The 12,161-nt window shown below is 41.8% G+C and overlaps 1 protein-coding gene across 2 annotated transcripts in view; it reads left to right on the top strand.

Moving 5' to 3' along the window:
• Positions 1 to 12,161, top strand: part of CUL4A (cullin 4A) — a 65,157-nt gene that overhangs the window by 2,996 nt on the left and 50,000 nt on the right. The window contains exons 1-5 of one of the 2 annotated variants that reach the window (XM_066579679.1): positions 1,455 to 1,474; positions 2,327 to 2,544; positions 6,359 to 6,474; positions 9,332 to 9,436; positions 11,368 to 11,436. In XM_066579679.1, the coding sequence (XP_066435776.1) occupies positions 2,415 to 2,544; positions 6,359 to 6,474; positions 9,332 to 9,436; positions 11,368 to 11,436 (420 nt within the window). In that variant the 5' untranslated portion in view covers positions 1,455 to 1,474; positions 2,327 to 2,414. Of the gene's footprint in view, positions 1 to 1,454; positions 1,475 to 2,326; positions 2,545 to 6,358; positions 6,475 to 9,331; positions 9,437 to 11,367; positions 11,437 to 12,161 lie in introns of those variants that run through there. The other variant, XM_066579678.1, reaches the window with a different exon arrangement.

Here is a 12,161-nt window from a genome sequence, read left to right as displayed (position 1 = left end):
TATAAGGGCTTTTTTTTTTGCGTGGCAAACTGTAGTTTCTATTGATGCCATTTTGGGTACATAGACTATATTGTAAAACTTTATTATTTTTTTATGATAACAGGGAGAGAAAACGCATCAATTCTGCCATAGATTTTTTTTTTCAGCGTTAATCCTGCAGAATAAATGACACAATCCATTTTTTCTGCGGGTCAGTACGATTACAACGATACCAAAATTCTTATATTTTCTTTAGTTTTTTCCACTTTTCTGCAATAAAAACCCTTTTTTGGAAATCTTTTTTTTCTAAATCGCTGCATTTTAAAGTCCTATAACTGTTTTATTTTTCCCTTTGTGAGGGCTTCTTTATTGCGAGACGAGCTGTAGTCTTTATTGGTACCACTTTGGGGTACATAGGGCTTTTTTGATCATTTTTATTGTGTTTTTTGGGAGGCAAAAGGCTAAAAATTAGCCTTTTGCCTCAGTTTTTTAGTGTTTTTTTTTTATGCTTCTTGCCATGCAGGATAAAAAGCGTGTGCAACTAATTGTACACGTCGTTATGGACACGACGATACCAAATATGTGGGATTTTAATTTTTGTATGCCAATATGAGAAAAAGCACAAAAAAAGGTGGTTTTTTTAATTAATTTTTTTTTTACCTTTTTTCTTTTTTGTACATTATTTTAATCGTTTTTTTTTTTTTCAATACCATTTACACCATACCAACGATGATCGCTTTGATAAGGCATTGCAGGACTTCTCTCCTGCAATGCCTTATCGCTTATTACAGCGATTATAGGCAGTGGTACTACAGGACGCCTATAGGTGGCGTCCGATTACCATTGCAAACTGGATTATATCGCGAGAGCCCGCTGACGTCACAGAGGGAGCGTGCTCCCTCTGTGAACCCTTCCCATGCCGCGATCTACATAGAATTAACTTGTGTTATCTATCCATAGGTGATAAAAGTTTGATTGTTTAGGGTTTCGCCGCTGAAACCGCCATCGATCCGGAAGACTGGGGTACTATTTCCCCATCCTCCTCACTGTGAGCCTGCTGCACCCCCATAGTGCGGGGGGACATTGAATGGACTGATGGCCATGTGTGTGCAGTGCCGCTCTAGTCATTTTCAATGGACATGCCGGAGGTAGCTGAGCTCAAGCACTCGGCTGTTTCTCTCAGCCCTGTTGAAATAAATGGTGCTACGGCCGCCTATGCGTGGCCATCGTTCCATTTAACCTGACATCACTGTGGGTGGGTGCAGCAACTCCACAGTGCCAAGAAGAGGGAGACACGGGTCCTCTATTCTTGGGATTGGTGGGGAGCTCGGTAGAGTAAAAAATCACCCCTAAGGCTTTCTATGGGAATGATAATTTTCTTCTTGCTTTGGGACTTTTTCCTAATTTTGTGTAATGTGGGTGACAGGGGAACGGATTTCTCATATGTCAGTGCAGATTCATCCGAAGTGTAAGCACCGATGACCAGAGCAAGGAGGTAAGCTATTCCCCACATGTTGTAAAGGGTATTTTAGGGAAGACTTGTTGTAGTTCTGGTACCAAGCTTGCATTTCCATGTATTGTGTCCCTGTAATAAATACCTTCCAGCCGTATTAGTTTCTGTTTGCACTTTGACCAGGATTTAATATTAACCTGGTTAACACAGTGTGACCTTTTTTCCAGTTTATAGCTTGTTTTTTCCTAGAAGTCAGGGAAATTATGGGGACACAAAAAGGAAACCTTCCTACACACTTTTGTGTGATGCGTATAATGGCCTGGGCACTGAAACCAGCCTGCGTGGGGAGCTCTGTGCTGCTGCTTCTGTTATATGTATGGAATGTTTGCACACACAGGCAATGATATAACTTCAACCCTCACACAAAGAATAAGGGACAGTTGTAGCACTATTACCAGATACCAAATGCACTTACAGGGGTTTTCCAGGAGTAAAACTATTGGTGACCTATCCTCAGGATCGGTCACTAATAGCAGATCAACAGGAATCTGCCATTAGGGACCCATGCTGATCAGTTGATGAGAAGCCACTTGGAACACAAGGCATGTCAAAAGGCTGTCCATATCACAGTGTCCTAGTTTGTTATTGTAGGTCTCTCCCATAATTTAAATGGGAGAGAGCTCCATACCAAACCAGGCCCCTATGTTTTTACCGTTCCGGCCATCCATAGCAGCTACTTATCAAATGATTGTTGGGGGTCCCGAGTAGCAGACCCCCGTCGATCTGCTATTGGTGACCTTTCCCGAGGTCACCAACAGTTTTACTCCTTATGTATTTTGTGCTGTGTTATTATACTGTGTTATGATCTATGTCTTGTTTCTTTTATATGCCTAGACTTCTAAATAGGGAGTTAATAATAGTCATTCGACTGAGGACACCTACTTGAAATCTTCTACTTTTTGGTGTGCCGAACTGCGCTGCCATGGAGGAAGACACTCAGAGAAAAGCAAGCTTCTCAACACTAGTTAAACATACCAATGGACTGACTAAAAGTTCTGCCCTGGCCACCAAACCCTCAGCTTCAAAGAAACTGATAATTAAAAATTTTAAAGGTAAGATTCTGAATTTCTGTCAAGTGTCTTATTGTGGGAATCTGCCGATACGTGTCTGTATACATTATTGGGATCAGCATATTGAATTGTCTGATTTGCTGTATATAGTATACAGTAGGAAAATCAATTTGTCTATGATTCTTATTAATTTTCCAAAAACCAGTCTTAAACCTAGGGCATCAACCTGCCAATGGCAAACCTAACGCAAATAGGGCGAATAATCTCTTCACCTCTACTAATTGAAATGTTAGGGCACACAGATGATACCAGAGCAAGAAGAAGAGCTGCACTTCAGGCAGTCTTGGGGCAACCATGTATTGTATAGTCACCCATCTCTGTTCATGTTCAGCGTGATATCTTCATTCCAAAATTCATTAGCAAAAGCCAGGTCCAGCATATTGTTTTACTAAGTAGACTGAAGGGCACCATAGCCCCCCAGCAGGTTAGGATCAGCTTTGTTCTTCTTCAGGTAAAAGGACATTACGGTTTTGGACAAACAGAGCTTGTTGCAATCTAAACTTCGCTGGACCCGTTCTATCAGGGCTACCAGCATGCTTCGGTGTCATTTTAAAGCTTTAACCCCTTAATGCTCCAGGACATACAGTTACGTCATGGAGGTTCAGGGTTTGTATGGAGGGTGATCAGGGGTCAATCCCGCTCCATACATTGTGGGTGCCAGCTTTTTTTTTTTTTTTTTACTGTTGACACCCGCCCATAACAGCTCCAATCAGCACTCCTGCTGATCAGAGCTGTTAACCATTTAAATGCCCCAATCGATAGCCATGGCAGCCGAGGGCCTTCGGAAAGCCCGGGGCCATCATTGGAGATTTCCTGTCAAGCCATGCCTGTGGCGTGGCTTGTAAAACTGCCTTGTAGATTGCAGTATAATGTAATACTATGGTATTAAATCATTTTGCATGAGTGATCAAACTCTCACAAGTTCTTGTACCCTATGTGGACTAAAAAGTAAAATTAATTTTATTAATTATTGAATAAATAAAACTAAAAAAACAACAACCCTTTGCTGTATTTATAATAAAAAATCTAAATAAAAAAAACTCAAGAACATATTTAGTATCACTGCATCCACAAAAGTCCAATCTGTCAAAGTAGCACATTATTTACTTAGCACAGTGAACGTTGGGGAAAGAAAAACGCCCAGGATTGTGCTTTTTTTTTGGTCCCCCAACCTCCAAGAAAAAAACGTGTGATGGCAGCAGAAAATGACTTTAATGTTTTCCAAACATACGGCAAAAAAAAAACCTTTTATATAAATTTGCTGTCATAGTAATTGTACTGATCCATAGAGTAAAATTATCATGTCACTTTTGCTGCAGTGTGCACACCGTAGTACACATAGAAACAAGAAGACCCCCTAACCCTTACCTCCAAAGATGGCGGAATTTAGTTTTTCTTCCATTTCACTTTACTTAGAATTTTTTAAAACTTTTCCAGTACATTATATAGTACCATTGAAAGATACAACTTGTCCTACCAAAAAAGGCCTCAGACATCTACGTTGATGGATAAACAATAGTTATGATTTTTTTTTTCAAGTGGGGAGGAAAATCCGAAAATGTGGGTGTGGGGCGCATCCTTAAGGGTTTAAAATGACAGCATGTCCGTAGCCCTTACAGAACTGGACCTACTGTTGCTTGCAGTTTATTTGGGAATGCTAAATCTACAGCTGTCAGTTTCAGTCAGTGTGTGTGCAGAGGGGAGGAGTGAAGACCGGCTGAAGCAGAGAAGATCTGGGATGCTCCTGTCTTTCTCCCTGTACAAGGGAAGGGGTGACATGACTTTTTGTTATTGTTATCACCCCCACATTACTAAGAGAGCATATTTGCTCTCAGGTTGCCACTTATGGGGTTTTCCCCAGAAAAGGAGTGAAATGATGAGGACTTGCTTATCTAATCACTTCTCTACACCATTTAACTCTGCAGATGCTACAGTCAATGCTATACATGGCTTCTAAATGTTTTTACAGAAAAAAAAAATGTTTTTTCCTTACTCAAGGCTTTTTAATATTGCCACAACCGAAACAATCTGTATTATAAAATATTGTATTATTTATCCAGCATGGTAAATTTTTTTTAAAAAGTAGCAGTTTTCTGGTCATTTTGTTTCCGCAATTGGAAATAAAAAATTGTTAAAAAGCCGTATATATAGCTCAAAGTTGTCCCAAAAAAACCAAAACCTTCGTGGCGCCACACAGTCTTTTTGTAAAGAAAAAAAAGTTTTATATCATGTAAAAGTGTTAAAAGATAATCAAAATAATCGTATTTACCCATAGAATAAAGGTAACATAGTATTTATACTACACTGAACACAATAAAAATAAATCACAAAAAGCAATGGTGCTTTACTACTCCCAGTGAGAACATTTTTTTTTGCAAAATCTCATCCACATGGCTGGCTTATCCCGGGATTAGAAGCCACGGCCGGAATTGCCGCTCGGAAATTCCGCGGCAATTCCGTCCCATGTGAATCCAGCACTGAGATACGTTCATATGTTGTGGAAATGTTGCAACATTTCCACATCAGATTTGCAGCAAATCCGCTTGTTAGAATTAAAGCTTATGTCCACAGACGTTTTTTCACTGCGTGTGATGCACAGCTGTGTAATGCGTGGTGAATGGAGTCAGTGAAAGTCATTGGACTTTAAATGATCCATTTACATGTGCATATAGACATTGCGTGTAGACATACAAGAAATAGATCGCAGCATGCTCTATTCCTCTGCATACTACGCAGCGTGAGCCCTGTACTTTTGCATAGGCAGCATATACAAACGCTGTTTATACTCAATACTTTGCATATGTGCGGTAATTCATACACAACTCCGCTATTAAACAGTCATACTGTGCATGACTGCATGCGTGTGATACCTGGTCATGCGCAGTACACTCGCAGCCATACGCTGTCTCTGCAGGCAGACCTTGTTTTTACAAAGACCGGTAAAACGCTGCAGTAACACCCGCAGTGTTTTTACTGGTACGTCCGTGGACATGATATCTTACAGTACAGTTATTGTAGAAAATTTGCATTTTTTTGTTTTTTTTTGTTTTTTGTTTTTTGTTTTTTTTGTTTTTACTCTACATGTAATTGGGATTTGCTTGATAGTAGACTTTTCCACTGTGGATTTCCTGCAGTGTTTCCACAATGTGTGAATGCACCCTTAAAAGCACTGTGTATGGCATTCTGAGCAGGGGACTGAATACTTGCTTCCAGGTTTACCTGCAGAACGGAGTAATTACGATTCCCTTTTGCTGTACAGTCCCACGGTCAGTGTTCTAACACTCCATAAAGTTTATCACGGGCGTCTAAAACTTTACAAACTGTTAGCTATTGTTTCTGAAAGCTTTGTTACCCGTGTAACTGGTTAACGCTACTATATGTTGTATATTCTGGTCATACACCTGTTATTAGAGCCATTTATCCTGACACTCGTTACAACTAAGCAGCAGCTGTAAATGACTCTGCACTCCCGACTCGGAGGATGCAATCATACAGCTGTCCTTTCAGTGTGTGATGCAACTTCATTTCTTTCCAAAAATAGGAACAGAAGGCGGCAGGTACAAATATGACCAATAAATGTCCTTATAAACCCAATGCTTGGGTCACATGAAAGCAGCATTACTGCTGAAGCTCAGGTGTTGCATCAGCTTGCAGGTTACGTACTGCTTGCAGTGTATCTTCTCTGTTTGTAGCAATGCAATATTAAGGTGGTGGACCCCAAACAATGAGCTATTACTGTGTTCGGACATTGCGCTCTACTTTGCACGTACCATCAGCATATTGTGTATTTTTGCAGACAAACCAAAGCTGCCTGACAATTACACTCAGGACACGTGGCAGAAGCTTCAGGAAGCTGTAAATGCCATAGAAAGCAGCACTTCCATAAAGTACAACTTGGAGGAACTTTATCAGGTATGACGTTTCTCTCTTCCCCAAGCCCCTTTCTTGTGAGGTGTCCTTCCCGGTACAGCCCCAAACTACCCCTTTTGAGGCTTCCATATATGTTTTTATCTGCAGTACCGATACAAGAATACCCATGTAGAATGGCATAACCATTGGTTACCAATGGAGCACTATAAATGGGCTCTTCATGCAGCAGCTGCTCCTGTTATAGATGGCTACGACAGACTGTATGTGTAGAGCAGGAACTGAGAATGTGGAGATACCAGGTTAAAATTAAACATGCCCATATTCATCAAACGAAGGCCTCTTTAACACGGGCGACAGTGATTTTGCCATGATTCCCACGCATTTTTTACAATAATCCCTCATCGAGATCGCTTGCAATAAACTCACGTGATAAAATGACGCAATTTTTTTTTTTGAAAGTCAATAGGACTTTCCAATGGGGTCATTCCATGTCAGTTCAACCAATGCTCCTAGTCGACCATCTCAGATTTCAATGAAACTTTGCACAAAGATAGACCCTGACCCTAAACTAAGATAGCCACAATATTAGGCTTCAAAGTGCTTTGGTTCACGAGCCACATGTCTTAATCTAGGGGGTTGTCATGTGATTACAGCGCGCAACCTGAAAAAAGTGGCCATTTCAATCCCTTGCCAAGCCAGTTCCAATGACTCTAGAGCAATGAAACTTCACACACTAGGAGAACTTTTGGTGCTGAATCCAGCTAAGCTCCTCAGACTGCCACTCTTATCATCATTCTGCCACCATTGCATGTCAAAGTAGCTGAAAAATTCTATCGCGCAAAATAAGACTCATATTTTAAGCAGTAATAACTCCTAATCAATGCAATCCAACTCAGCTATGAATTTATCAATGTGTACTCCATAGAAATGTTTCTCATTATTCACATTATGGACCCAAAAGGATGCATAGCTCTTAAGATACAATGAGTCAAAAATGGCAAAAAACATTTGTATGCAAATGTTTACCTTTTTTCAGAGGCGAAAATCGGAATGTACTCCATTTTTATTTTTTTTATTTTTGCTCTATTTGGAAGAGAATTTTTTGCTCTACAAGATGTGAAATGGGTTTTTTTTTTATTCAATAGCCCCCCCGTTCGGCGCGGGACAACCCCTTTAAGACCTGTAGCTCGTGAACCAAAGCACTTTGAAGCCTAATATTCTGGCTATCTTAGTTTAGGGTCAGGTTCTATCTTTGTGCAAAGTTTCATTGAAATCTGAGATGGTCGACTGGGAGCGTTGGTTGAACTGACATGGAATGACCCAATGTTAAAACCGTGTCGCATGCAAATTGCAAGTTCATGAGATGCAATATACAGGGAGACTCCATAGGGAAACATGGGCTACAAAAAAATTGCAAATCGCAGCTGTATAGTGCATGCCGCAAATTTTTATTTTTTTTTCTTCTCACAACATCGCATGAGACAAAACCTCACTAATTTAAGGCCTCCTGCCCACAGGTGTGATTTCGCCGGCGGTAAATCGCTGGCAAATCACGCTGTCTGAAGTTTTCCATAGCGTTGCTATGGAAACCGACGGCCCTGTGTCCACGAGCAGAAAATCATAGCGATTCTCCGCTCGCGGCCAGCAATTCGCAGCATGCTGCAAATTGCCGCGATTCTCCGTTGTCAGCCTATCCGCCAGATAGGCTGTCTACAGGGATTCGTCTGCCGGCTCCTGCTCCCGGGCGGCCGCTCCCACGGCAGAAATTCGCCATGGGACTTCACAACGGCCGTACAACCCATAGGAAAGTTTGGGCTTCACATACATGCGATTTGTAGCATTGTCGCATCGCGAGCAAATCACTCGCTTTTGTTGCCTGCGTGAAAGCAGCCTAAAGCTGATGAAAATGGACAATTTCAACCAAAACTATAATTTTGTGGGGTAAAATCTAACCATGAACAATCTTTCTAGCCAACCAATGACAGACCGTTCTTTTCTGGAAAGAAGGCTGCTGTGTTTTACATTTTCCTCCAATTGTCAGATGAAAGATCTTTCATTTACTAAAGTTTTGTCTTAGAAAGAACATTTGTTTGTTACCCGATGTCACAAGTTTGAACAACTGTAGTGGCCAATGTGGACTTGTGTATGACTGTCTGCAGAACAAATATTCACCAGGTGATGCTTGGGTCAGCAAATGTTCAGCCGTCAACCTGCCTCTGTCTAATGTGTATGGCCACCTTATGGACTAACTGGTTCAATCAGCGGTCTGTTACATGGGCAGTGCCGTCAATGGAATAGTTGAGATTTCTCCCAAATCTCTCTTTGCCCATTTAAAGATGGTGCCTTCTTGGTAAAAGAGTCAGACCAGCACACCTCGGCTCCCCTTCTTGGAGGATCTCTTCTTGTTTGCTATGGTACATAAAGTGTCCGGTTTATACGGTAGGAAGAAGTACAGAGACTTTGTTGGCTTCCAGTCAGCAGGAGAACCCTGAGTATTTCCTGCGGTTCACAGTGTATCTAAGCTGTGCATACACATTTAGTGTGTAGCCTAAACACATTATGACTCTGAATGCCATCTTGTACCAGGGCATTGATATCCCAGTAACTTGGCACCACCTCTGTCTTTGCACATACCAAAGTCGCACGTACAAACTTGTAAACTTCGGTCGTGAGAGTTGGCATCGTAAGTAACTGCTTGTTAAATCAAAGGGCTCTTATGTTTTGCATGCTAGCGCCAAGTTCTTTTGTCAGCACTCTTATGTTTCTTTTGTCCTCTGTGGCATTAGCAATCTGGAAGTGCCAGTTGTAGTTAAATACTTCTGTTATCAGTCCATAACAGCGTATATGTATGTGTCGGTCCTCTCAGGAACTGTAACTATTGATGTATTTTCTCTTCCAGGCTGTGGAGAACCTATGTTCCTATAAGGTTTCACATACACTATATAAACAACTCCGCCAAGTGTGTGAGGAGCATATGAAGTCCCAGATCTACCTGTTCAGAGAATATCCTTTACCTCTTTATTGCATGTACATTTCAATATATTGTCAGGTTTGACATCCACAGATAGAATTGCTGTAAGCGTTTTGCCATCAACATGCATTGGTCTGTTTCTATGTTATTTATGTATTCTATTGCTCAGGGCCCTTTTACATGGGATGACTGTTCAGCGCTTAAAGGGGTATTCTGGTGATTCAAACTGAAAGCTATATGCTTCATAAGGCACTGGCATGTAATTCTGCAATATAATGTTATAACTTGTTTTACAAAACTGAATAGATATTGCTTTAGATGATTGCCCCCTTTCCCGCTTATCTCTCCATTGTTTACGACCTGTACACTCGGCTGTTTTACTGGTCAGGCTGCTTGATGCCTTAACCCTTTGAAATCCAATTTTAGATTCAAGGTTTTCTAGGGGGCTTTCTCTTTCTGCCATTATACAATGGCGCCATCTGCTGGCTAGAGCCAGTACTGCGGTATGGGACATGCTGGAGAGCCCCCGACAACAGAGCGGCCAGTAATATACAGTAAGAATACCCTGCTGGACGTCTTCCGACATCGGAGCTGTACAGGCTTCAATTAGAATGTCTTTAGACGTCAGACAGTGGATTGGAAAGGGTTAACATTCTGTAGTGATGGCACAGTTTGTACAGTTGTGAATGGGCTCTCATCACTAACTGGCAATGGAGCATTGTGGGAGATGTAGTTTTTGAACACCCGACACCTATTTTACCTAACGATGTGGAAATCTGGATGGAAAGCAGCGTCGGCATAGGTCAGCAAAGACTGGTACTAGAGTTCAGTTTGATGCTGGACCTTTGAAATAATGGAAATATTATGGAAACCTTTGAATATTTTTGCCTAGTCTCCGGAATACCCCTTTAAAGGCAATCTGACAGCTTGAATGTGCTGTCTAAACTAGAGGCATGATGTTATAGAGCAGAAGGAGTTGAGCAGATTGTATATAGTTTAATGGGGAAACATTCAGTATAACTTGTATTTTATTCATTTATATCCCTGCTGATTCTAAGCTGAACAGTCCAATGGGCGGAGCTATCGGTGATTGACAGCTACCCCTATCTGTACAGTCATATACAGCTGTCAGTCACTGATATAAATGAATAAAGTACAAGTTCTACAGACTCGTTCCCCATAAAACTATATACAATCTGCTCAGCTCCTCCAGCTCTAGAGCATCGTGCCTGCAGGTTGGACAGCGTGTTCTAGCTGACAGACTCCCTTTAAGTGCCTGACATTGGTTGCAGCAATCATCGCTCCCTGAATGGAGGTGGAACGCACTGGTGATCTCTTTCGGCCGCCCCATTCTATTCAGAGTAAACAGGCAGTCGCTCGTATTTGGTATTCAGGTTTTTTATGCCCACATAAACTGAACAACTAACGAAGAGTGAACATATTATCATTCAGTCGCTGGCAGTGTTTACACTGAACAATTATCGTTCAGTTACTCCCGATCCAGCCATAAACTGAATAATTGTTCTGTGTAAGCGGGCCCTAAGGCCACCTGCACATGGGCGGAAATCCTGCGGGATTTCCGCCACTAAAAGCCTGCATAGGAGTGCATTACAATACGCACTCCTATGCAGACGGCCGCGGTTTGGCCGCGCGAAATGTTGCGCGGCAAACAAGCCGAGGCATGTCCTATTTCTGTGCGGGGCTCGCAGAGCCTCGCACAGAAACGTCACTCACCCAGCCGCCGGCTCCGGTGTGCGCATGCGCCAGCTGCCCGTCAGCCGGCACATGAAAGAGCCGGGGCCGCCGGGCGCGGGTGAGTACGCTCTCCTCCCTGCAGGCGCTCGGGTCGGGTCCCGCAGCGAGAATTCTCGCCGCCGGATCCGACCCGCCCGTCTGCAGGCGGCCTTACTTTCCGAAGTCCCAGATCTTGTCATTACATTTCCTTAACCTGTGGATTGTGTACAGAATCTCTCGATAGCTTCCTGTTTTTAAAAAAGGTGAACTTGTGTTGGAAAGATCACTGTAGACAAATGGTAAGTATATCACGTCCTAAGGTTATGTCCACACCAGATTACAGTTTATATAGCTATCCATATATATATATGCTAATTTTGTACCTGCATTGCATTATCTTATACTAGTTAGCCAATGTTACAGTGGAGAGCTGAATTCGCAATTCTGGGTATCGTCGGAAACCGTCAACAAGGTTGTCATCTGTGTCATCCATAAAAGTTTAGCAGAGCTTCTATAATCCATTGGGTCCATGTTTCTTTTTTCCTTCCCCAAATTCAGGTACTTTTAATCGGGGTGACTGTCGGTCCTGTGATTTCGCACAAGAGCAGTAGTCATTCAGAGAATGGTGGAGATCTCTTCCAGCTGTTCACATTCATTCACTGCAAGCAGGCAGTCGTTAATAAATGATAGTCACTTGGTTCTTCGGTGAACTAAAAACCAAGCGACTGCAACAAGTAAACAATTCCTCGCTCAGTGCCCTGTCAGTGGCCGCATGTTTTTTTGGGGCAACCTGTGTTTTATAAAGAAATTGAAATAAAAAGTGATCAAAATGTTGGATGTACCCCATAATTGTACCAGTAAAAACTACTGCTCAACTCAGCAAGAACAAGCCCTCACACACTTGCATTGACAAAAAAAAAATAATTACCTTATTGGTTTCAGAATATGGCAAGTCTTATTTATTTTTAATTTTTTTAACTTTAAAATTTTTAACCCTTTCCAATCCAATTTTGGATTCGGGGTT

The sequence above is a fragment of the Eleutherodactylus coqui genome, chromosome 1 (assembly GCF_035609145.1).
Source record: "Eleutherodactylus coqui strain aEleCoq1 chromosome 1, aEleCoq1.hap1, whole genome shotgun sequence".
NCBI lineage: Eukaryota > Metazoa > Chordata > Amphibia > Anura > Eleutherodactylidae > Eleutherodactylus > Eleutherodactylus coqui.
Note: the sequence above shows the minus strand (reverse complement) of the source record. Positions and strands in the feature narration are given on the sequence as shown.